The sequence below is a fragment of the Salmo trutta genome, chromosome 8 (genome assembly GCF_901001165.1).
Source record: "Salmo trutta chromosome 8, fSalTru1.1, whole genome shotgun sequence".
Lineage (NCBI taxonomy): Eukaryota > Metazoa > Chordata > Actinopteri > Salmoniformes > Salmonidae > Salmo > Salmo trutta.
In genome coordinates, this window is record NC_042964.1 from 41,211,794 (window position 1) to 41,238,982 (window position 27,189).

Below are 27,189 nucleotides of genomic sequence, written 5' to 3' on the forward strand. Positions count from 1 at the left end.
GGAGGGGTCTAGAACCCTGACTGCTTCAGAAAGTTCTCCTTATAAGGAAGATGGGTTTCCCAAGGCTCACAAGTGATGAGTTCATATTTTTGTATGCAATGAAGGAACACATTCCGTCTTCAAAGAAAGCATTTCAATTATCTGTCTTGTTGCTCCCTCAATATTTGCAATATCATGAGACTAACACTAAATTAAAGGTGAGAGGAGATTAAATATCTCCACAGCTGATAGTATAATACAAATATGGAGGTGAGCAGAAAAAAAACACTTGAATGTAAGAGGCTATTTACTTGAACAGTTGTCAGTCTCATAACTACCATGTCTATCATCCTTATGTGAGGCTTTAGCTTGTTTTTGTTCAAGGTCGTACCTCTCGCCAGTTCTTGTTTGTGTTGCAGGTCGTACCTCACGCCTGTCCTTGTTTGTGTTGCAGGTCGTACCTCACGCCTGTCCTTGTTTGTGTTGCAGGTCGTACCTCACGCCTGTCCTTGTTTGTGTTGCAGGTCGTACCTCACGCCTGTTCGTGATGAAGAGTCGGAGTCCCAGAGGAAAGCCCGCTCCAGACAGGCTAGACAGTCCAGACGGTCTACCCAGGTTAGTGAAGACGTCTGTCCTATCTCTGCTTCTGAACTGGCCCTAAATGGCCAATCAAATACTTGTCGATAAATGCAGTGTCAACTGAGTCACTTCTTATTGGACTTTTGTAATGGTTCATGGTTAGTCCATTTCTCTACTATAAGAGTCATAAGAAAAAGTAATGTGCATGTTATCAAGTATTCTGCCATAATGTGGCTTGGGGTAATATAGCTGAACTGATTGTTAAAAAAAAAGTGATTACTAGTTTGTTTTTATTGCGGAAACATAAACATTGTGTAAAGTGGCACACATTCCTAAGCGTGGTGAGTTTTTTTTTTTTTTTTAATTATGAGATTGTTTACAAGCTGTAGGGAACTGGGCTGGTCCTTTTCCACGCTGTCACTAATACTATCTGAAATAAGTAAATATGGTTCAGCTTAAAATGCCAGAGAAAATTGTCATTTTTTTATAACCACAATAATGTTCACAGTGCAGTAAGTGAATGTCTGAAATGAGTTGTACTGTTTCCTCTTCCAAAATGCAGATTACTGCCATTTTGTAGTTTTTCCCTCCATGAGGAAATCAAAATGGCCAAATAAAAACATTTGCTCCTGTAACCCTTTTCGGCATAGATTCACTAAATTCCGTTTCCTCTCAGGGTGTGACTCTGACTGACCTCCAAGAGGCAGAGAAGACAATCGGCAGGAGCCGCCCCACACGGACCCGGGAGGAGGAGAAGGAGGAGAAGGAGAAACAAGACAAGGAGAAGCAAGAGGAGAAGGAGACTGGTGAGACCAAGGAGGACGACTACCGGTCGAGGTACCGCAGCTTCGAAGAGGTATGTGATGGCTTCCCCAAGAGTTATTTACGATGCTCTCTTATCCATCTGGAAATACAACATGAGTTTACTGTTGATGTGTAAACTGACAATCACTTTTGAGGTTTCAAAATAAATTGGATACATTTTTTGGCAGTTTTCCTCAAGCCCTGGTTGTTTGATCTGAAGACGGTAACCATTCCGGACTTCCTGTTCTTTCTCCTCTCTCCAGACTTACCAGCGCTACCGTCCCTCCACCACCTCGACCACCTCCACCCTGAGCACGGCCTCCACCCCGTCCTCCACCACCTCCAGCTCCCTCAACAGGCCCAACAGCCTGAGCGGCATCACTTCCTCCTCCAGCTCCCTCAACAGGCCCAACAGCCTGACCGGCATCACCTCTTCCTACAGCCGCTCCTCCAGGGACACTGAGAAAGGTCAGCCATGAGAGCAGAGCTACGGGTTCAGATCTAAATGCTATGGATTGTATTAAATCTCATGTTGCTGCCATTCGGTGTATCAGTATGATACATCTATGTACACTCATACCACTGTCAGCAGTGCCATTGATTGTTACTGAGTAGACGCACATGCACGCACAAATATTATACTGAGATACTCCTGCTTTCAACAGCAGACCTAACTGTTGAAAAAAAGAAGCTTGAGTTGTACTGATGTAGAATATATTCCCATATTGAGGTATGGCTGGAGTATGTAACATAATACAGTGCCTTCAGAAAGTATTCATTCTTGACTTATTCTACATTTTGTTACAGCCTGAATTCAAAATGGATTAAATAGATTCTCACCCATCTACACACACTATCCCATAATTAGTGAAAACATGTTTCAGAGATTTTTGCGATTTTATTGAAGATGAAATACAGATCTCATTTGTACTGAACAAAAATATGAACACAACATGCAACAATTACAATGATTTTACTGAGTTTCAATTCATATAAGGAAATCAGTCAATTTAAATAAATTCATTAGGCCCTAATCTATGCATTTCACATGACTGGGCAGCGGCGCAGCCATGCATGGGCCTGGGAGGGCATAGGCCCACCCACTTGGAAGCCAGGCCCAGCCAATCAGAATGAGTTTTTCCCCACAAAAGGGCTTTATTATAGACAGAAATACTCCTCAGTTTAATCAGCTATCCGAGAGGCTGGTCTCGGACGATCCCGCAGGTGAAGAAGCCGGATGTGGAAGTTCTGGTGTGGTTACGTGGTCTGCGTTTGTGAGGCCAGTTGGACGTACTGCCAAATTCTCTAAAATGACGTTGGATGTGGCTTATTGTAGAGAAATTAAAATGTATTTCTCTGGCAACCGCTCTGGTGGAACTTCCTGCAGTCAGCATGCCAATTGCAAGCTCCTTTAAAACTTTAGAAATCTGTGGTGTTGTGTGACAACACATTTTAGCATTTTTATTGTCCCCAGCACAAGGTGCACCTGTGTAATGATCATGCTGTTTAATCAGCTTCTTGATATGCCACACCTGTCAGGTGGATGGATTATCTTTGCAAAGGAGAAATGCTCACTAACAGGGATGGTAACAAATTTGTACACCAACATTTTAGAGAAATAAGCTTTTTGTGGGTATGGACATTTCTGGGATCTTTTATTTCCGCTCATGAAACATGGGACCAACGCTTTACATGTTCCCTTTATATTTTCTGTTTAGTGTGTATATAAGTATTCACATTCCTTTGCTATGACACTCCAAATAGTGCTCAGGTGCATGCAATTTCCTTTGATCATCCTTGATGTCACTACAACTTGATTGGAGTCCACCTGTGGCCAATTCAATTGTTTGGACTTTTTTGTTGTTGAAAGAAACACGTGTAAGTTCCCACAGTGGCTGTCATTGTAAATAGGAATTTGTTCATAACTGACTTGTCTCATTAAATAAAGGTTAAGTCAAATAAATGTCAGAGCAGAAACTATACCATGAAGTCCAAGGAACTGTCGGTAGTGCTCCAAGATAATTGTGATGACGCATGTATCTGGGGAAGTGTATAAAACAATTTCTAGAGTTTTGAAAGTTTCCAAGAGCACAGTGGTCTCCATTGGGAAATAAAAAAATAATAATATGGAACTCTGCCTAGAGCTGGCCAGCCGACCAAACTGAGCAACAGGGCAAGAAGGACCTTGGTCACGGAGGTGACCATGAAGCCAATAACCACTGACAGAACTACGTAGTTCCTTGGCTGAGATGAGAGAATCTGCCAGAAGGACAATAGTCTGACCACTCTCCCACAAAGCCCAGATTGGTGAAGTGCTGTAGAGACTGAGGCCACTCCTGAGAAAAAGGCACATGACGGCATGCCTGGAGTTTGCAAAAAGGCATGTGAAAAACTTAAGAGCATAAGGCAAAAGATTGTGGACTGATTAGACAAAAATGTAATTCTTGGCCTGAATACAAAGTGCTATGTCTGGAGAGAACCAGGCACAGCTCATCACCCGTATAACACCATCCCTACCATGAAGCGTGGTGGCAGCAGCATGCTATGGGGATGCTTTTCAGCAGTATGGACTGGGAGACTGGTAAGGATGGAGGGAGCAAGGAATGGAGACATGCAGGCAATTTCTTGACGAGAACCTGCTTCAGAGCGCAAACGGCCTTAGACTGAGGGCGAAGATTTACATTCCAACAGCAGAATGACCCCAAGCATACAGCCAAAGCAACGCTGAAATGGCTTCAGAACAAGAATGTAAAAGTACTTGAAATCTGTGGAAAGACTTGAAGATTGCTGTTCACTGCCGCTCCCCATCTAATTTAAGAGCTTGAGAAAATCTGCAAGGAAGAATGGGAGAAAATCCTAAAATCCAGAGGTGCAAAGCTGATACAGGCACCGAAGACTACTCAAAGCTGTATCGCTGCCAAGGTGCTTCTTCAAAGAATTGACTCAGGGGAATACTTATGTAAATTAGATTTCTGTATTACATTTTCAATAAATCTAAAAACATGTTTTCACTTTGTCATTATGGGATATTTTGTGTAGATGGGTTTACAAATTATCAATTGAATCCATTTTGAATTCAGGCTGTAACAGAACAAAAGGTAGAACAAGTCAAGGGGTATGAATACTTTCTGAAGGCACTGTCTAATATCCATGTGAGCTCAGACTGGTTAACCAGAATTCCACCCAGGCAGAGGATTGGGTTGCCTTAAATGAAATGCCTTAAATGAAACATGACCCTGCCAAGCCACACTGTTTCTTGACTCACTACTCGCTTAACCCGGAAGCCAGCCGCACCAATGTGTCAGAGGAAACACTGTACAACTGACGACCGAAGTCAGCTTGCAGGCGCCTGGCCCACCACAAGTAGTCGCTAGAGGACGATGAGACAAGGAAACCCAGCCGGCCAAACCCTCTCCTAACCCGGATGACGCTGGGCCAATTGGGCCCCGCCCCATGGGTATCCCGATCACGTCCGGCTGTGACACAGCCTGGGTTCGAACCCGAGGCTGTAGTAGCGCTTTAGCACTGCGATGCTGTGCCTTAGACCGCTGTGCCACTTGGGATGCGCAAACCAAAGATTTAACCTAAGGCTTACCGAACTAAGCTTTGATGGAATGAAACTTTGATGTCGGCACACACTGACTATAATGAACACTATTGATGAAGGACATGCTCATTTATTGGGTGACATGGTTTGTCACCAGTTAGGCTCCTCAGTAAAGTCAAATGCATTTCCAAAATTAGATTTTGATTTGACAATGTAAACCGGAAGAATTGGAATTGACCCCAAATGTACTAGGTCCAGTGCATGTGGCTCACTCAATCTCTCTGTAATTGACAGAATCCGAGAAGAAGCAGCAGCAGGAGGAGGAGAAGGAGGGAGAGGATAAGTCCCAGCCCCGCTCCATACGTGATCGCCGGCGGCCCCGTGAGAAGAGACGCTCCACCGGGGTGTCTTTCTGGACCCAAGATGGGGTTTGTGACATACACACACTGACACCTTAATGTGGACATGCCTCAAGTGTAATGATCAGAGCCCACTTGACCCACCCTTAAGGCAATAAGGATACATGTCAGTTTGAGGTAAAAAGCCATTTTAGAGATTTAGCAGTACAACTACTCTCGAGGTACTACATTGAAGTGCACCCCAAGAAACACCTCTTGATGTAGCTGATTGGGGAATTTCAGCCAGACTTTGGGTTTATTCTGAGAATAACTGTCCCGGGGATGTTCCTGACCTCCTGTCCCTCCTTGCATTCCAGAGTGATGACAATGACCCAGACCAGTCGGCAGACTCAGAGGAAGGCAGCATCAAGGGTGAACCTCAGGTAACCTTAGTCCACACAACCATGCAGAAATAAACCCACAATAGATGCAGTAAAGAGGTCATTGGAACGCAGGATGCTGTGACGCCCTCATTGGCGCAAATCCCAACAAATCTGATCGAACTAAGTGGGTATTTGTCAAATCCGTAAGGATTTTTGTATTCATTTGAAACGGGCTCAAGGTGGTTACTAAAGTCTGATTTGGATATTTTGGGCTGTTTTCGCTGCATAATATTTTAAAGTTGTCCCTTTTTCACGTGTTGAAGAAGTGACTGCTATATGCTAACTCAAGTTTGTATGAGATGGTAGCATAGCTAGCATACAGAGATTAGTTATGGAAGGCAGTCGTTTTTAACTGAAAGGCATGTCCACATTAGTGTCAGTGTGTGTATATCACGAACCCCATTGATTGGTGACTATGACATGAACATATACATGGACATGTATTGGGGTTGACATCCATACAAGCGTTATGCTCAGATTTATACCTCAACATATTGTGAAATATCCGTAATAAACAATAGCCTATCGGCTGTTTTTGCTGGGGGGCATTGAGGATATTCCACTCGTTTCCATGGCATTTCCATTGACCTCTTTACCGCAACTGTCTGTGGTCTAACCTCCAGCCTGAGACCCAAACTAAAGGATAGACTGTTTTGATTTAACACTTTTAGTGAGTGGCCATTTTTTTGGGGTGAAGTTCAACCACCCCAATCAACTTTTTTTGTTCTTTTCTCTATAGTCACGGCCAAGCAAGTGCCCCTGCTTTTTCTTTATTTGGCCAGCTTTGGTACTGTAAAGACTCCCTCTTCTACTTACTTTGGATTTAATGGTTCCTCCTTTCCTGTGATTGTCCTGTTGCTAAGGTGACCTCAAACGCAAAGCACTCTCCACCATAGTTCAGTAAGTTCCAAAACAAGCCACTACACAAAGGAAATTGTCTTGTTCATGTCAAAGGTTGAACGTACAAGCAGTTTTCACTATTAGGAAAACTATTCTGCAATTGGAGGAGAAAATGGAAGGAATTAAAACATTCTGGGCTAGTTACTTTTTTGGACTAGATATTGACAATTACTTTTAAGATTTTTATTTTTTCACATGCAGTGAAAAATGTCCAACATTCTACAATCCGCGAGGACTTATTTTTAGTGGACACGACATCCACCCTGTAGTCATAGCTAAAGAACCCCCAACGGAGTTCCTTTTGTAGCTTTGGGAGGGAGATGAGAAGGTCGGTATGACTAACAAAAAATGGGTCGGGCCTCTTTGTATGTAAAGAGAGCAGCATTTTGTTTATCTACAAAGGACTCATGCAGAAACTTCCTATCTATATTGTATCATTAATTCAATTTAGACTTACAAATGACCAAACCCAGTCTCAGGCTTGGATACTACTGGAGGCCCCTTCGGTCTCCACAGTTGGGTAAAGCTGCTTTTAGTAGATCTTTTTTTTTTTTTTTGCGACCTTCATGTGGAACAACTTCCATAGCTCTGAAATGAGATCTACTCGTCCTCCTTGGTCAGTTCAGAGTAATGATCAGTGACCTCTCTTGATATATCTCTGTTTTAATACTTTTTGTGATGTTGTATATTGTATCTGTTTGTATTTATGCAGAGCTCATCTGTAAGAGACCCTAGTCTTGTTATGACTTCCCTGTCAAATAAAGATTAAATAAGATGGAGTCTCCCTGGCTAAGTCTTCCTGTTTTGGAAGGGGTGTGTCCTATGCAGTGCTGCGGAGCGGACAGTGATGTGGCCAGGCGCTTGGCTGCAGATCAGACGCACACAGTGGGAGGAGAAGGGCTGGTGGACGGGGCAACCAGCCAGAAAGCCAGCATATCTCTTTGTTGTTGAAGGCTGCACGTTGGGGCGGGGCCTTAACGGAACACTAAATAGGAAGTGGTCTATTATCTCTGCATGGATAGGAAAGCATTCAGGAAGAGCTTGCTCCCTCCTGCCAGAGTTGATTTGGGTTTCTCCCTGGGCTTGGAATTGCCAGGGACCTCACGATACAATGTTAGGATACTTAGGGGCCGATATGATGTGTATTGCGATTTGATGTTTCAAACTATTGATCACTACATGTCTGCTACAGAGAGACGAGAGCGCATGAGAAAATGACTTTTGATCAGTCATGGAAATAAAAGGGCTGAAAACATGTTGGCTCACTATTTAAGAAGATGGAGAACAAGCTATAGGATGAACAATACAGGAGTTTTGGTGCAGATACAGTCAACTAATGTTACCTGGTAATTAGGGTTGAATAGTTTCCTGGTGTTTTACAATGTTCCATCCTGAGAATAAATCACTTTTCTCCCGTGTAACCCGGTACTTCCCATCAAAACCGGAAGTGTTATTCAAAAGCATAATAAAGCATATAAATAGGCCTATGTCTGCATTTGATTAGAGCTTTGTTTGAAAATTCAAGCCTGATGCAACCTGAGCCTGATTAAATACATATTATGAGCCCTACATTAATGACAATGCGTCGAAGGCCAAATGATTACATAGGCTATATGATATATAAGCTACTGCACATTACACACTACAGATAAACATAAAAGCGCATAGCTACATCTATGGGTAAGTAAATGAAACAAGTGGCAGTAGTCTTGAGTGTGAACTGCATTATATGGACTGGAATTACGCACCTTGTTCAAACCATGATAAAGCAGGTGCAGCACATGCGGCCTGCAAAGTTACAAGCTAGCAAATTTGACATATTTCAAGATATTTCCTGTTATTAGCCTACCTCTTTTCTCTCTCTAGTGTTGTTCCATTCCTTCCTCGCTTTCAACAGTTAAATGAAATAAGTTGTGTTGTCCTTCATCATTCTAATGACATGCTTGAATAATGTAAGACTAGAATGAGATGCAGAAGGATTCTCCATGAGGATTGAATGGTTAATGGGTCTGAATGAATGACTACTATAGTCTAGCGCATTCGCTCTTTCAAACTACCTGTGAGTTCTATTGGCTGTTGTGTTTAACATTCGGACACACAACTCTTTGCTCTCTTCGAAAAGTCTATTGGTATAAGAAATTCAAAGAAAATGTCCAGCAAGTTATTCTAGTCTAGCTTTTCCTGCATGGGACTCCAAGAGCTAAGGAGCCTTTTTTAAAGGCCAGCGAGCGGAGCACAGGTGTGTGCGTATTGCGCAAGAGACTGAGGCAATAAATTAGAAGCTTATGCATAATCTCTCTCATCAATCTTGAACAGGATTGTCTATTTTGGATGCAATTGGAATGGAATTGATGGAGAGCGAGAGTGCTCGCCCGTGCATTGATTTTAAAGCAACGATATAGGAGTTTTAAAACGCTGCAATTAAATACATTTAAAAAAAACATCTTTACAATTGGATAAAAATGTGACCCCCGAAAGCCAGATGGAGATGTGTAAATTCGAAAAATCGATACTTGCAGTCAAAGTATCAATATAATATTGTGATATGTAACTAGTTTCACCTCTCCAGTTCTGCCCACTTGATTTTAGGTGGTGAACGTAGCTGGCCTTTGGTGGTGAAAGTCAAGGATAACTGGAGTTAATGACGAATGTCCCTCCATTTATCAATTACTTGCAGTGTGAAGTGAAGCATGTATTTTTTTTTTTTTTTCTTCTTGACTTGAGGGAGATTTGAATTTGTCAAGATCTTCAAAATATATCACAACCTGAGGGAAGTAGGTTAAAACATGCTTTGGTGTTTTTAAGCAGTATATTTTTCTGACACCTGTAATTCAACCAGTTGTACATGTCAGTTTTCTTCCCCCTCACCATTTTAATCTCTGTAGCTAAGGTCTTAAAGATATGCTGACACACAAGTGCTTTTCCTGGCGATCGGGCTCCTTCAGCTTCAGGAAGCCAACAGCAATTTGAACACTGCTGTAGGCTTGGCCCTCTGACCCACATCCCGCCTGCTCTGAGGCACTCTGCTGGAGCAGCGGGAGCTAGGAGAGGCTGGGATCAGGGGCAGGCCCTTAAGGCACTGGAAGGCTTGGCAGCCATTCAGGAATGTGTGTGGGCGGGGGCTGTTACAGTGCAGAGGGGTCAGGTGCTATGAGAAGGGAGAGGGGCTAGACACTAATTCGTCCAACATCTAGCTTTGTCAACTCTTTGCAAGTCAATGATGCAGACCTTTTGAAGCCCAGGAAATTAATAACCTAGCAGTATATTTAATTTAGTATTTACAAAAAGATGTGCAGGAGAATAGAATGCACCTTAAACATCCTGTTTTCATTGTGTTTGTTGTGATGCTCCAAACATTCCCCAGCAGAACAACAAAACCCTCATGCACTCTAATTGATCATCTACATTCCAGACACTGCGCTCGTCTAGACAACATGAAAACTGCTCAATCGGTCATGTGGATTTGCTTGTATTAACATAGGTAAAGACATTAAATCACTGCTGTTTTTCTTTTCACAGAGCGACCGACTTTCCAGGTACGTGCCAAATTCAGTATATTCTTCAGGTCTGTCCAAATGGCACACTATTCCCTATATAGTGCACAACTTTTGACCAGGGCCCTATGTAGAGAATAGGGTGCCATTTGGGAATGCATCCTTCCTGTCTATTTACCCTTCACTTGGAGGGCTTGTGCCACTTTGGATCAAATAAACTGTTGACAACCTGGTATATGGCTGTGTAAATATTAGACATGGTCAATAAGATACTGTAGAGCCAAGTGTCCATGTTTTTATTCTCCTTTTCAGGAATGAGAGCAGCACTTCCTCTTCTGACCGCTATGACCACCTGGGTAGCCGTGGCTACGGCGAGGGTCGCAGGTCATTCTCAAGCAGGCTGGACCGAGACGATAGCACTGACTACAAGAAGGTACTGGAGCTCCAAGACACTCACCTTCTCCATTTTTAATATCACACCAGCCTCAATAACAACACCATAGAAATAGTCACATTTTCCCTGTGAAGTTACTTTTTTCTGACTGTTGTTTTTCCTCTCTCAGCTTTATGAGCAGATCCTAGCTGAGAATGAAAAGCTGAAGTCCCAGTTACGTGACACAGACCTGCAGCTGAATGACTTGAAGCTACAGCTGGAGAAGGCCACACAGGTGAGGCACTGGGGCCAGGCTGCACTGTACATTTGGGAAATTAGAATGTAGCATTAGGATCACTCATTGTGAATAAATAGGACTTCCTCGCTAACTGTGGGTTATCGACATTGCTTGTATTACAGAGGCAGGAGCGCTTTGCTGACCGGTCGCAGCTTGAGATGGAGAAAAGGGTAATGATTAAGTGTTTTATGTTTCAATGTTTTTAACTTAATCATTTTACCCAACAAATGAATGAACTTACAAAATGAGTTGTATGAATGAAAGGCACTTACAAATAAAATTATTACTGGTTTGAACTGAATTGGTAGTGGTTAACAGCGTGGTAATCAATGCCAACTGGTTTATGTCTGAAGGTTACAAGCAGGCCCCAATTTCAGCTGGGTGGTATGGTCTTATAAACCTGACTACTTTCTCCGGTCTACTGCCTCTCCTGCTGGCTGGCTCACCATGCCCGTATAGTTGGCTGGGGGCGTGCAACCCCACCCAAGCACGAGCTACCTACCTTCTCTCACGTGTTTTTGTACATTTTTAGCCAGTGTGTGGTCACTTCTTCTCCAGGGTTGTTCTTTTTGCCTAGTGTGTGTGTGATAGCGAGATAAACAATCCATCATGTATAATGTAAATGTGTTATCTTATGCATGTGCTTTTTGCCGTTCTTTTTGGCAAGTGTTCACTCACATCACTTTAATGACTGACACAAATGTTTTGGGTTAATTTCACATCTTATGTATTGAATTAAAATAAATCATGAACATGAAAAATAAAGTTGAGAATGTAGACATATTTTTTAGGACGGGTGAAAGAATGGATGTTGAAACCAAACAATACAGTCGTGGCCAAAAGTTTTGAGAATGACACAAATATTAATTTCCTCAAAGTTTGCTGCTTCAAGCATTTCATAAGTGTCAACGGCTTTTATTGACAATTACCTGAAGTTGATGCAAAGAGTCAATATTTGCAGTTTGACCCTTCTTTTTCAAGACCTCTGCAATCCGCCCTGGCATGCTGTCAATTAACTTCTGGGCCACATCCTGACTAATGACAGCCCATTCTTGCATAATCAATGCTTGGAGTTTGTCATAATTTGTGGGTTTTTGTTTGTCCACCTGCCTCCTGAGGATTGACCACAAGTTCTCAATGGGATTAAGGTCTGCAGTTTCCTGGCCATGGACCCAAAATATTGATGTTTTGTTCCCCGAGCCACTTAGTTATCACTTTTGCCTTATGGTAAGGTGCTCCATCATGCTGGAAAAGGCATTGTTCGTCACCAAACTGTTCCTGAATGATTGGGAGAAGTTGCTCTCGGAGGTTGTGTTGGTACCATTCTTTATTCATGGCTGTGTTCTTAGGCAAAATTGTGAGTGAGTCCACTCCCTTGGCTGAGAAGCAACCCCACACATGAGTGGTCTCAGGATGCTTTACTGTTGGCATGACACAGGACTGATGGTAGCGCTCACCTTGTCTGTCCGGATGCCCCAAACAATCGGAAAGGGGATTCATCAGAGAAAATGACTTTACCCCAGTCCTCAGCAGTCCAATTCCTGTACCTTTTGCAGAATATCAGTCTGTCCCTGATGTTTTTCCTGGAGAGAAGTGGCTTCTTTGCTGCCCTTCTTGACCCCAGGCAATCCTCCAAAAGTCTTCGCCTCACTGTGCACTCACACCTGCCTGCTGCCATTCCTAAGCAAGCTCTGTACTGGTGGTGCCCCGATCCCGCAGCTGAATCAACTTTAGGAGATAGTTCAGCAAGCGCAAGGACTTTCTTGGGTGCCCTGAAGCCTTCTTCACAACAATTGAACCGCTCTCCTTGAAGTTCTTGATGATCCGATAAATGTTTGATTTAGGTGCAATCTTACTGGCAGCAATATCCTTGCCTGTGAAGCCCTTTTTGTGCAAAGCAATGATGACAGTACGTGTTTCCTTGCAGGTAACCATGATTGACAGAGGAAGAACAATGATTCTAACCACCACCACCTTCCTTTTGAAGCTTCCAGTCTGTTACTCGAACTCAATCAGCATGACAGAGTGATCTCCAGCCTTGTCCTCGTCAACACTTACACCTGTGTTAATGAGAGAATCATTAATGATGTCAGCTGGTCCTTTTGTGGCAGGGCTGAAATGCAGTGGAAATGTTTTTTGGGGATTCAGTTCATTTGTATGGCAAAGAGGGACTTTGCAATTAATTGCAATTCATCTGAGCACTCTTCATAACATTCTGGAGTATATGCAAATTGCCATCATACAAACTGAGGCAGCAGACTTTGAAAATGTATATTTGTGTCATTCTCAAAACTTTTGGCCACGACTGTAGAATTGTAAACAAAAATAATACATCAAAACCAAAAAAACTTGCAAGAAAGTAATTCTAAAGCGAGAGCAAAAAATATTTTATCTAACTACTTAGGTTAGATAAATGAATTACCTGTTGCACAACGTTCGGCGCAGGTGTATGGCGAACCATTTGCCTACACCTGCGCTGAACGTTGTGTGACAGATGGTTTGCCATTAAATGTATTAGATAGACATGCTTCTAATATCTGTACATTATTGACCCGTGACTGACAGTTTGAAGTACGTTAGCTAAAACCCTAAAACGAGGACATCAGGCTTCTACTTCAGTAGGCAATAGGAAAAAAAGCCTATCATGCTCATTGATTGGGTTAAGATGAACCGTCACTCCAAAACTAGCGGACCAATGGAGACTTATCTACGCCTCCCTCTAAACCCCGCCTTTCACGGAAAAATAATGCGTAACTCGCATTCAAAAAGACTGGCAGTGAAATCAAAGAAACAGACATCGAAAGAAAAGATACGAGTAGCGTGACCAAAAGGTAGTACATGCAGGCAAGACCGTAGGCAAAATCTATTCAATACGATTGGTTGCTGGGAAAGTTTAACCGAAAATGATTTTTGCATTCGTTTGCAAATATTTTTTTTAATCATTTGTCATAAAGTTTTGCTCTCGCTTTAAAATTATTTCCTTACAGAAGCAAAACCCAAAAACCCAAAACATTTTTTTAGATTGTTTTGATTTTTGATTTCAACACCCAGTATTTCACCCGTCCTCAAACATGTTAACATTCTAAAATTTTTTTCATGTTCATGATTTATTTTATTTTGAATTCAATACATATGGTGTGAGATTGACCCCATAGAAACATCACCTTAACGACTGACGCAAACATCACCTTAACGACAACTGGGACATGTAGTGTGCATGGTGGACAAGAAAAAAAGTTTATCCTGAACTCCAAACATCTTCCATGAATGATTTACTCATACCCTATTCTATTGCTTTAGTCTGCTTATTAAAGTCCATGTCACTGGATTTTAGATGACCTTCCCTTGATCTCCTTCCCCTGGTCTCCTTCCCCTGGCGTTCCCTAAAGTCCACATACCTCCAAACCTTCGCAGCTTGGCTCTGCCTTTGTAAACGAAGCCAACTGCTTCTTTTATTTTAGCTGTATTGGCCCTGCCAGTATGGCTGACATTACCCATGAGTAATTTCATTAACTTGTCATGTTTAGATAACCACATCAGGAGAAGATGGGACATGCAGCACTAAACATGTTAGGTCTTTTAGATTAGTCTCCATGGTTCTGGCTTTGACATGCTTCACAATCATGCGCGTGCACCTCACCCACTCTCCTCTCGCCTCTGTCTCTCTCTTCAAAAAGCTCCTCAACCTGCATCTGTTATCTGACCTTCACACCTCATCTCCACAGTCACTTTATTGCATATAACTGCAGCTAGGTTTTACTATCAGAGTGTCGATTTAGTCTTTGTTTTAGTCATAAAATACCTTTTTAGGCGTAGGCACATTTTAGCCACATAGTCGGTGCATTTTCTTCTATTAAATAATATGTAGGCTACCTCTAACATTGATATTGTGGCAGATTGTAAAGCCTTGGCTACAGGTTAAACAATTTACAACTCTGATTTTCTCCCCATCATAACCGTCAAGGGGGGTAAATAAGTGGTTTCTTGAAAAAGGGAGAATTTAAACTTTCCAGAAAAGTCAAGTATTACCGTACTCCTAATATTCAACAAATGGCATTCGTTTTTCCCATAGGAAAAAAGCAACCACTTGCATTTGCGCATCGCTGCGTCTGAGTGGCAACACAGATGAAAAATAGCGCAAAGGGGAAAATAGAGCTTCTGATGTGATCAAAGCAAAAATAGCCAACATGAAAGTGAGTTAACATTACTGTTCTAGTTGAGCTTAGTTACAAGTCAAGTGTCCTGGCATCTGGCTTCACATCAGTTCAAAAGATTGACTTGTGATTGAAGTGACCTGGGTAGCTGTGTAGGAGGAGAGCTAGGTAGATCAGCTCAATCACACCGTGCAACTGAAAGATGTCATTTCTGCAAACTTGTCCAATCCTAAACATGTATGCTTGCAGAATATTTAATGCAGTCCTCTCATTGGCAGAATTTGCATCCTTCATGTTCCGTGGTCTGCAGCTGATTTAAGCTGATCTGCCCAGCTCTCCCACACAGCTCCAGGCGGTCACTTCAGTCACTCGTCAATCTTTTGAAGTGATGCGAAGCCAGGTGACACTTGACTGTCGAATGTTGCAGCTTTAGCGCCGTGGTCCGCATGTCAAGCCCAATTAAATGTCCGTTCGTGTCACATTTTCGTTGACTAAAATGAAAGTAATTGGTAATAGTTATCGTCCCCCCGCCACCCATGGAATCTCGTTATCGTCATAGTTTTAGTCAGGAAAAATATTGTTGACGAAATGAACACTGCTATCAGAGCCAGAGTCACTTAAGGCTGTAACAGCCGAGCTGCGGAGCCGAGGTATGGCCTTCGTTTTGGCCACGAGGTGTGAGGTAACATAACTGAAGCAGTTTGTGGGAGCAAGTATGCGGTGGTTGTCTTGTGTGGTGTTTTCTATGCTCGTCTCCTTTAAACCCGGGGTTAACATCTGTTTGTCCCCCTCCCCGCAGGAAAGAAGAGCTCTAGAAAGGAAGATCTCTGAGATGGAGGAGGAACTCAAGGTACTGTCTTATGTGACTGGGCCCTCGATGTATGTTTTTGGGTGTACGTCCCTATTTGTGTGTAGGGCACCAGAAGGTTTTGAGTGACATAATTGCATATTTCCCCTTTAAGATCAGGAACAGAAGTCAATATGCCAATGTTAAACATACTGTATACTTTAGCTGGACCACCAGTGTACTATATTAGTAAGCCCTGTTGAAATGTATTGCTGAACAAAGTTACTTTACAGGATAGCATTTTTGCACAGACTATTTTTCTCTCTGCCACAGGACCAATGTGAGGAGGGCCGGAGGCAATTCAATGTCTCATTTGATAAACTCTCTGGTGCTGTGAATTATAGCATTGTAGATGTATAACCTAACAATCCTAACTGACAGTCAGCATAGTGCTGTTTTCACTGTTACACTCCCCAGTGTATCCTATCTGTGGTGTGTGTGTTCAGTATTGCCACATTTTGGGATGCGCTATATAATCTATGTTGAAGTAACGCGTAAACCCTTCTAACTAAGGAGATTGGATGTTCTCAGAAACGGGGCAACAAAATAAGCAAGTGTTTTCTTTCTTCCCAGCACTGCCATAATGTAGTGATTATTTCTAGGTCATAGGCAGCCCAGCGACCATACCTGTCTTCCTCTCTCTCTCTATTCTACTCTGCTACTGTAGATTGCCATCTCTCCTACATGCCAGCCTGCTTGGAAAGCACTTGTCATTCCTCCAGTTCCAAACTCTGTCCCATTTTCCTAACAATCTCCTTTTTCTGTTTTTGTCTTCTTTGCCCCCTCTTATCCTCTCTATAATTTGTATTGGCCCCCCTTGTCTTCCATTCTTTCTCTCCCTTCTGGTAAACTCTCCCATCTCACCCTTTGCTCTGCCCTCTGCTGGTTTGACTCTCTCGCTCTCCCTCCTGTCTCACTCTCCCTTCTCTCTCGCTCTCCCCCTCTCTCTCCCTGTGTTGTGGTTTTCCTGCAGAACCTCCCAGAGGTAAAGCAGGTTCAGGCCCTGCGTCAGGTCAAGGAGCGGCTGCAGGCAGAGAACAGGGCCCTGGCCCGCGTGGTGGTCAAGCTCTCCCAGTCAGCCTGCAGCCAGCTGCCCCCCTCCGTGGACCTGTAGCCCTGCCCAACCGCTCCTCCTCACCCCCTCACCCTCCCTTCTCATGCTCCATTCGTGCTCCGACCTCACCCATAGACAGGCAGGTCCCCAGCCGCCCAACTACAAGGTTATCTCCTCCCCCCCGAGACTGACTCCCCCTACCTCCCCTGTCCTCTCTGGTTTTCATATTGGGGAGTGTGTTTTGACTGGGCACTTTCCATTTACAGTACCTATAGTTCACAGTATAGTTCAATGTTATTTTCAGTCAGGTAAGTATCAATTCAGGTGTTAATTTCCATATAAGCAAATGTACTACTTTATTGTTAGTGCAGCACCTGAAGTATACATTTTGTACTACATGATTGTCTTTATGCAGTTGATTTTACTAGATAATTTGATGTACTGTAAAGGAGAGTGCCCCATTTTGTTCTTTTCCCCCCAGTGTGCAGTCTTGAAGTCTTTATCAGGGAGTGCCGTTGTTTCGTTCGGCTTGTTTCTGGCTTTGCATGACGTGGCTTCCTTTTAGTGTCAAATGGCGGACATATTTTTTTAATGGAGGACGGACACACTTCCTTTCCCCTCAGTGTCTTTCTCCAGTCCTAACCCGTTTCAACTGAGTCTTATAGATGACATCAACCCAGCTTTGAGACCGGGTCACCCCTATACTGCAGGTTTACACCTGGTCTTATTTAATTTCCCAGTGACCTAGACATATTAATTTGGCTCTTGCTCATGATTTCAATTTCCATTACATACCGTAAGAAGCTCAGGTTGGTTGATTGTCATCTGTAATATAATGCCTTTATAGTTTTGCAGTGGACAGTGAAGTTTTGCTCTTGAACTCCCAGGATGTTCAGTTGTTCCCTATGTGAGTGCTGAAGTGTTTCAAGAGGGACTGGGTAATCCGCCATGGTTGCTCTGGCCCAGGCAATGCTGGACTGCATGGCTTTATGAATCTGCTTAGCCCAGTATGGTTTTAATTGATGTTGAGGGAATTATACTTGGAAATGATCATCTGTGACTCATTGTGATTAGTTATTTTCATTTGTCAAACATACTGGTTAGTATTTCGTACGTCTCTCGTAATATTACCCACTTAATCCACAACAATTTGGCACCACACTGATGACTAGTTAAAGTTTCTATTGCAGACTAAACTCAAACTGTGACCAAGATGACAGGCAGTGGTGTAGTTATGTTAGTGAATAACGTAACTACTGTCATTGTATTAGGCAGAGATGTAGTAATGCCATTTTTCATATAGTAGTTAGTTTGGAAATTTGGTTCAGGGCAGAAATGGGTGTTGGGTGGGTACTGACTGCGAGATGGCGTTAGCTTTATGCGTGATAAGTCTACCTACCTCACAAAGACAAATAGAAAAACCGAACGATTGCAGAGGCATTATTTGATGCTGCAACAGTTTGAGTTGTCGCTCATGCATTTTTTTAGCCCTCTATGCTTCATACAAAGGAGCACTGTTTGTGCTGCCAGGATTTGTGCTGTGTAATTGAAGAGTGTGTTGTATTCCTGGCTGCCAGTGGAGCCACCTCCTGTTCTGCATGGCTATTTAGCAGAGACTTTGGACCGGGGTGTGCTTGTTCCATTCTCAACGAAGAAAATAAAGACAAGGGGGAAAAAATGGTTGAGACTGGCTTGTCAAAGATGTTGATGACATTCTGCAATTAACAGTTTCTAAAACTGGGCTGACTGGTAAACCTCAACATGTCTCTATGGTGACATGTCTCTAAGCCCGTTTCCCCCTCTTTTTTTGTTCTCTTCCAGACGCTACCAGACTTGAAAGCAGACAACCAGAGACTAAAGGACGAGAACGGAGCTCTTATTCGAGTCATTAGCAAGCTTTCCAAGTAGAACAGAGCCCCTTCCCTCCTGCGCCCGCCCTCCTGCACCCGCCCACTCCTCCATGGCAGTGACTAATGGAATTGCAACTTTTAGGTATTAATTGCAAGAGACATCCGCAACAAGACTCCTTCTCAGCTCTTCTGTCCCTCTCTCACCACCGCGTCCTCCTGTCCTCCCTCTCTCCATTAGGTTATTCTCCACTTCAACCTGTGGCTGCTCTCCAGATAGAACCACTGAGTTTACATTAGCAGAGGATAGGGTTGTGAACGGCATGTAAAAGCGTTTGCGGGCGGGGAAGCCTCAACTATTTAACCAATAAGCCTTAGTTGTACATAAAACACTTGTATCGATCTCTCGGCTGTCACAGAAGAACAGTTATTTCACACCTGATTTTATTTGTGCCACAAACTCTTATTTGATCTTTTTGTTTTCATTTCCTGTTTGTTCCTCGACCTACATACAAGGATTGTGCGATGTGTAGTTGTCCTATTCTTTCTGACCCCCTCTCCCCCCAGAAGAAGTCCTCCCTGTTTTTGGAGGCTCTGTCTCACAGCAGAAGACTTCCCAGTGGTACCCCGTCTTAGTGCACGCAACCCCCACCCCGACACACACCGCACACGCACACACCTCTATCCACGCCACTCACCCCCTTTCCATTTCTGTACCTTTGTGTGTCTCCCTCAGAGGTAAATGGAATTATCGCTTTACAGAACAGGTGGACTTGGTGGAATTTAAGCTTTCACTGTATGTGCAATATGCATTTATTTCTAATAAAAATGCTTTAATGATGAGTCCATCACTAGTAGGATTTTCACTCCTCTTCCATCTTTCCATCGCTCACCCCTTTCACCGACCCTCTCCCCCTTTTCTTTAAGGTTGTAGTCGTTGGTTTATACTCTGTATTTCTCACTTCGTTTTAGCAGGTACTGAGTGATGCTGTATATACCTGTATGTATCGTTTGAGACCAGCACATGGCATGCATTTATGGTTCCCGTCTGTTACTATTAAAAATATACAAACTCCAGAGGACAAAAAAAGTGTGTTTTTAACTATTTTCTTCATTTATAGTCTAAAGACATTGGATTACAATAGGGCCTCTCTCTTAAAGGGAATGGCTGGCAGTGTTCAGTGCTTTTTCTTTCCAGTTTTAAGTGTTCACGGTAATTGTGAGATACAAGTAATATAATTGCTTCACTACATTTCACACATTGTATTCAGTATCTTTGGATGAGTGCTGTTCATTTTCTTTTCAGTTGTTTTTTAAGCAGTAGTATTAGCCAAGGTGTTGTCACTAAAAGATCTTAGGTATTGCTAACCCAGTCCTTTTTACAATGTCTACATGCACTGTCAATGCCATGTGAGGAGTATTTGATGACAGCCACCATCAAATAAAGTCCATGCATCAAACACATTTTCTGCATTTCAGTGGCCTTTTTAAGGATACTGTAGTAAAGAAAACGTTGCCTCTTTTGGTTTACATTTTTGCTGTTTTTCCTTTTTAAATTTCCCATCTTGTAAAATAGACGTGTGGCTTCATACATGCGAGCTGTGCTGTGACTACCAACCACTGAAGAGTTCATTAAAAATAAACTTGTACATTGTAAAGCCCTTGTGTTGGCTATTTTATTCTTGTCATTCATTAAATTGTACACTTGAAGGTGACTTTATAGCCCTTCAGGGATGCTAACCTGTCACTTCATTGTGAATAGTTTCTGTCTTGACCTCTTTCTGCAGTGATGCCTCCATAGCACAGCAGAAACATGTTACGAGAATGGTTTCTTGGGTTGTCGCTGCTGTGTTATGGACGTCCCCAACTCCAACTGGCTAAAGCTGTGGAGGACCTTCAAAGATGTCTGTCAACTACCTGTATTTTATTTAGGACAAATGACTGTACATGTTTTTAGAAATGACAAGGTCTACTTATTCCTATTCATGTTTCCCAATAAAATGTTCAAGTTTATTTTAACCCACACGGAACACCTGGCTCAGCTGGGGAGAGCCCAACAACCATGCTCCTCTAGGCCTACATCCACCACCACCTCAAGTCAGTTTGTTTCAAATACAATAATGATGAGATTTAGACCCATGTCAACCATGGATTAGTTTCCACTGGCCCATAGATTACTTGCAGGGTGAGGAACCATCTAACCTCTTCCCCAGGGCTATTGGGTATATAATCCTGGGATATCAACGACTCAAAGTTGGACTTGGTGAGCGTGACTGTACTGAGTGAAGTATTTCATTGAATGTTTGTGAATCACAAGATTGTGAGGTTAGGGGTATGATTTGTCGCCACAGCAGATTAGGATATTAACACAGGAGTTTAGGTGAATTAATATAGCAGGTTAGGAGAATGCGGTTAAGGTTAGGAAAAGGGTTAGGGTTAAGCTAATGCTATAGTTGTCAACTGTTGTCCCCGACGCGACCGCTAGATGGAGCTGTAAGCCTACGTCAACTCCATCTAGCCTCAACAGTAGAAATGGAAACAAACCATCTGTGGCCACAAATCATGTCTGCTTTAGGATACTCTGTTACTGCAATAGACCCGCTCATACAGAGTGATTGCTAATTATGTCGAATCACCTTATATTGTATGCTACCTTCTAGAAGACAATTACAATCTTTATGTCCGATAAGGGTGCTTTAGACCCATTTTAGAGGAGCGGGAATACATTGAAAATGATCCCCATAGTCTTGAGCTGGGTGTTACCTTGTCACTAGTGTTGGATCTACAAATGTTTGACACTCCTGTGCTTGTGTAACAGTAATGAGCCCTCATCTGTCCTGGAGTGCTGTAACTGGTTGAGGAGCTTAAGGTTGAGCGCTAGAGCTGCAGCGTGGGAAATGTAGTTTATAAACACTTTGCGGACCACCAGCCTAAATTGGGACCTGTCACCGGGAAACATCCAGGGGTGTGCAGATATTTCACCGGAGGACAACTTGGCATTTGACCAGGAAATGCAGCTGATGAGCCAGACAGACACTTCCTGGCCCACAACGGCTAGGTGATGTCAGATGACCCCCTGAGGAACTTTGCAGAGCCAGGTCAGCTGATAGTTCAGTAGTACTAGGTTCCAGGTCAGCTGATAGTTCAGAAGTATTAGGTTCCAGGTCAGCTGATAGTTCAGAAGTATTAGGTTCCAGGTCAGCTGATAATTCAGTAGTATTAGGTTCCAGGTCAGCTGATAGTTCAGAAGTATTAGGTTCCAGGTAAGCTGATAGTTCAGTAGTATTAGGTTCCAGGTCAGCTGATAGTTCAGTAGTATTAGGTTCCAGGTCAGCTGATAGTTCAGTAGTATTAGGTTCCAGGTCAGCTGATAGTTCAGTAGTATTAGGTTCCAGGTCAGCTGATAGTTCAGTAGTATTAGGTTCCAGGTCAGCTGATAGTTCAGTAGTATTAGGTTCCAGGTCAGCTGATAGTGCTGTTGTAACTGTGGCCTAGTTTCAACCTAAAATTGTCATATCCAGTCTATACCAAAAGGGGGTGGTAAAGATTGACCTTTCCCTGAGAAATGTGACTATTTTTCATTTTAGATATCATTGATATTTCTAACGTCTGTTTCATCCCTGTCTGGTTCTACCTTGTAGGGGAGAGCTGATCTGCTGGGGAGACAGCCTGAAGCTGTGCTGAGGGAGAGCTGATCTGCTGGGGAGACAGCCTGAAGCTGTGCTGAGGGAGAGCTGATCTGCTGGGGAGACAGCCTGAAGCTGTGCTGAGGGAGAGCTTATCTTCTGGGGAGACTGCCTGAAGCTGTGCTGAGGGAGAGCTGATCTGCTGGGGAGACTGCCTGAAGTTGTGCTGCTGAGGGGAGAGCTGATCTGCTGGGGAGACAGCCTGAGGCCGTGCTGCTGAGGGAGAGCTGATCTGCTGGGGAGACAGCCTGAAGCTGTGCTGAGGGAGAGCTGATCTGCTGGGGAGACAGCCTGAGGCCGTGCTGCTGAGGGGAGAGCTGATCTGCTGGGGAGACTGCCTGAAGTTGTGCTGCTGAGGGGAGAGCCTGAGGCTGTGCTGCTGAGGGGAGAGCTGATCTGCTGGAGAGACATGAAGTATTACTCAGAGATCACAACAAAACAATTTACAGGCGTACGCCTGGACAACTGTCACTCCGCTCCGCTGCACTTGCATGACCGAGATACAGTATGCTGATCTGACTGTCGATCCACACATTCATAACTGCATATCCTGGTGAATATTTTCCATGATACTCTTAAATTGAATGTACTGAGTATTACAGGTGTTACTAGGCCAACATTATCCTCTATTGCTGGGGGGAAAACGTTGAAGTCTGTCTAGAAAAGGGGACCCCTAGTCTTTCTGCCATCTTGTGTGAATGTGCTATGGAACATCTAGAGCATTATGAAAAATGACAAATGCTGTCAAATAAATCTAAGTACATTATCACCGGACTACCTTTGCACGTTCACTTAAACATAAATTGATTTTGTTACTACATTTCCCAACACCCCTTTAATCGGGCTAATTCCCACCATTAACTTGTTTGTTGCCTGGTAATTGACATGTCCCCCTCCCCTCTGTGTGTCGTTTTCATATTTACTTTATTTCTTGCCCAGCCTGTACCTCTTCACTTTCCCCTTCCCATCTCTCTCCCTCTCCTCCTCTCTCGTCTCATATCTATCTCTCTTTCTATATCCCGTTCCCATCTCTCTCCCTCTCCTCCTCTCATATCTATCTCTCTTTCTATATCCCGTTCCCATCTCTCTCCCTCTCCTCCTCTCTTGTCTCATATCTATCTCTCTTTCTATATCCCGTTCCCATCTCTCTTCCTCCTCTTTTCTATCTCCAATCTCACTCTTTCTCCCTTCCACAACATTGCCTGTGTTGCATTGTGTGCCCTGGCCTGTGCGTGTGTGGTGTGGCTGTGCTGTATGTAGTACATGCTGGAGAGAGCTCGTGAGCTGAAGCCGGACCTGTATATGGTGGCTGAGCTGTTCACCGGCAGCGAGGAGCTGGACAATGTCTTCGTCACTAGACTGGCCATTATCTCCCTCATCAGAGGTAAGAGCCTGGGAAATGCACAAATGGCACGTAATCTATAGCCTGACTGCCAGTCTATTTGTGAAATCATGCCAACTCCTTGACAATTAGGAAATGAGTTGAGCATTGGAGAGGACCAGAGCACATACTGATCTGGGACCAGGCTACATAATCTGGTAGAAATGGGAAAATAAATGTTCACTGTTTCTGTTTTGCGTCAAGAGTTGGATATCGCCTTTATTCATGGTATGAAATGCCTTATCATAAAATATTGATACATATGAAATTAAATAAATCTGCAATTGATTGTCTCTTGGCCAAAAAGGACCGTGGTGGTAATATTTGAAGTGATCTATGAATAAATTGACAGATTCATTCAGCTTGAGTTAGTTTTCCTATTAATGACCATATTGGCTATAACCATTTGCCTGTTTTATCTAGTTGCTACAATAGCGATCTCTCTCTCCTCTCCTCTCTGTCTCTGAAGCCATGTGTGCAGGAGACAGTCACGGGGAGGGCAGGCTGGTCTTCACATTTGGTGGAGAGCCTGTGGGCTCGGTCGTTCAGCCCAGCCTCAGACGTCTAGTGCCCTCTATCGCCCATGCCATGTTCCTCGACGTTACCCATGACAACGATATGGTCCAATTCACGAACCTATCAATATAACTCCTTGTAACCCCTACTGCCTCTGATCTGGCAGAATCACTGAACACAAATACTGTATTTATGAATGTTGGAGTGTGCCCCTGTCTGTTAATTAAAAAAGCAAAAAAATGGTGTCTGGTTTGCTTAGTGTGAGGAATTTGATGTATAGCTTTGACCTTTACTCAAGTATAACAATTGTAGTATTTTTTTCCACCACTGTACAAAATCTTTAAAAAAGAGGTGGTGCTTCTGGAGGTCAGGACTGTGGAGAGGATCGGATCGCTGGGTCATACCAGAAAAACAGGAATGGCATCAACGGTCTGCCTAAGCACACTGTAGAGATCAGAGAACACATCCAGGTAACATGAGAACAGCACCATAGAATTACAACTTTACATCCCAGCTAGGGTCACAGGCGTGTCTCTGTATATGCCTGGCATGTGATTGTACACAATGGGCAATTTTAGTTTGTAAGGCATGAGAGCCCGGGGATTATTGTGTGATAATTAAGGGCTGTTCTCAGACCTGATGTTTTGTGCTTGGGTCACTTCAGTCTAAACACATGTACATGAGTTCTATTCCTTTTGTAAGGCACTGCTAGTACCATTATTTCTACTGGAACTGTCCAGCAACATGACAGCAAGATTGTGAAGCATGCTGACGTCACTGGTAAGGGCCGCAGTGAATTTGTTAAGCAGACTAAATATGAACAGCTCACCCTGGTAGTGTGATATTGTTCAGGTAAGAATACACTGTCCTATTGAGATTGTTTCAGGTGCCCTATGTATCAAGTGTCAGAGTAGGAGTGTCCCGTGTGTTCATGTAATATGATCTAAATGGGTCCTAAATCAGCACTCCTACTCTGAGACAATTGATACACATGGCCCGCGAGTGAAAAGTCATGGCTCATCCTATATAACTACTGCTGTACACTCCCTTTCTATTCATATACGGTCTATGCACATTACACACCATACATACACTGAGTATACCAAACATTATATATGTATATACACACACATATACACAGTACTAGTCAAAAGTTTGGACACCTACTCATTCAAGAGTTTCTTTATTTTTACTGTTTTCTACATTGTAGAATAATAGTGAAGATATCAAAACTATGAAATAACATATGGAATCATGTAGTAACCAAAAAAGTGTTAAACAAATCAAAAAGTGCATTTTATATTTGAGATTCTTCAAAGTATCCACCCTTTACCTTGACAGCTTTGCACACTGCATTCTCTCCAACAGCTTCATGAGGTAGTCACCTGGAATGCATTTGCGGAATTTCTTTCCTTAATGCATTTGAGCCAATCAGTTGTGTTGTGACAAGGTAGGGGTGATATACAGAAGATAGCCCTATTTGGTAAAAGACCTAGTCCATATTATGGAAAGAACAGCTCAAAGAAGCGAAGCGAAACGACAGTCCATCATTACTTTAATTAAGACATGGTCAGTCAATGCAGAAAATTTCAAGAACTTTTAAAGTTTCTTGAAGTGCAGTCGCAAAAACCATCAAGCTCTATGATGACCGCCACAGGAAAGGAAGACCCAGAGTTACCTCTGCTGCAGAAGATAAGTTCATTAGAGTTACCAGCCTCAGAAATTGCAGCCCAAATAAATGCGTCACAGTTCAAGTAACAGACATCTCAACATCAACTTTTCAGAGGAGACCTCGTGAATCAGGCCTTCATGGTCAAATTGCTGCAAAGAAACCACTAATAAGGACACCAATAAGAAGCCAAGAAACATGAGAAATGGACATTAGTCCGGTGGAAATCTGTCCTTTGTGGGGAGTAAGTGAACGGATAATCTCACATGTGTAGTTCCCACCGTGAAGCATGGAAGAGGAGGTGTGATGGTGTAGGGGTGCTTTGCTGGTGACACTGTCAGTGATTTATTTAGCATTCAAGGCACACTTAACCAGCATGGCTACCACAGCATTCTGCAGCGATACGCCATCCCATCTGGTTAACGCTTAGTGGGACTATCATTTGTTTTTCAACAGGACAATGACCCAACACACCTCCAGGCTGTGTAAGGACTATTTGACCAAGAAAGAAAGTGATGGAGTGCTGCATCAGATGACTTGGCTTCCGCAATCACCCGACCTCAACCCAATTGAGATGGTTTGGGATGAGTTGGACCGCAGAGTGAAGGAAAAGCAGCCAACAAGTGCTCAGCATGTGGGAACTCCTTCAAGACTGTTGGAAAAGCATTCCAGGTGAAGCTGGTTGAGAGAATGCCAAAATTGTTCAAAGCTGTCATCAAGGCAAAGGGTGGCTACTTTGAAGAATCAAAAATCGAAAAATATATTTTGATTTAACCCTTTTTTGGTTACTACATGATTTGAAATGTGTTATTTCATAGTTTTGATGTCTTCACTATTATTCTACAATGTAGAAAATAGTCAAAATAAAGAAAAACCCTTGAATGAGTAGGTGTGTCCAAACTTTTGACTGGTACTGTATATAAATTCCAGAGACTGATATTACTCATTCTGATATTTCTTAATTTCTTATTTCTTTAAAACTTTTGGTATTATGTTTGTATAAGCATTTTGCTGCACCTGCGATAACATCTGCATTTGTGTACACAACCAATACATTTTTATCTAATTTGAAGTACAACTTACAGACTGTAGTTTACAGACGGCTGTAGTCTGTAACCCATGTTGTCCTCCCAGGATGAGTCTGGACCCCAAGTTCCAGGAGTTGGTGGGGGTTTGAGGAGACATCTCGTCCACTTCTGTAATCACTACAAGACAGGTAGTGTGCTTGACGCCAACTCCCCAGCCGTACTCACTACTCCACCGGCAGTACAGTTACTCAA

The 27,189-nt window shown here is 43.0% G+C and overlaps 1 protein-coding gene across 15 annotated transcripts in view; it reads left to right on the plus strand.

Annotated features, from left to right (window-relative positions):
• LOC115198972 (protein phosphatase 1 regulatory subunit 12A) overlaps positions 1–20,315 on the plus strand; it is a 63,934-nt gene extending 43,619 nt beyond the window's left edge. For 10 of the 15 annotated variants that reach the window (XM_029761423.1, XM_029761424.1, XM_029761425.1 and 7 more), the window contains 12 exons: positions 504–594; positions 1,235–1,414; positions 1,626–1,830; positions 5,204–5,337; positions 5,625–5,690; positions 10,110–10,126; positions 10,397–10,517; positions 10,648–10,752; positions 10,878–10,925; positions 15,709–15,759; positions 16,730–16,949; positions 18,632–18,728. In XM_029761423.1, the coding sequence (XP_029617283.1) occupies positions 504–594; positions 1,235–1,414; positions 1,626–1,830; positions 5,204–5,337; positions 5,625–5,690; positions 10,110–10,126; positions 10,397–10,517; positions 10,648–10,752; positions 10,878–10,925; positions 15,709–15,759; positions 16,730–16,870 (1,159 nt within the window). In that variant the 3' untranslated portion in view covers positions 16,871–16,949; positions 18,632–18,728. Of the gene's footprint in view, positions 1–503; positions 595–1,234; positions 1,415–1,625; positions 1,831–5,203; positions 5,338–5,624; positions 5,691–10,109; positions 10,127–10,396; positions 10,518–10,647; positions 10,753–10,877; positions 10,926–11,108; positions 11,140–15,708; positions 15,760–16,729; positions 16,950–18,631 lie in introns of those variants that run through there. The other 5 variants (XM_029761427.1, XM_029761436.1, XM_029761437.1 and 2 more) reach the window with 3 other exon arrangements.
• Positions 20,316–27,189: the final 6,874 nt, after the last annotated feature.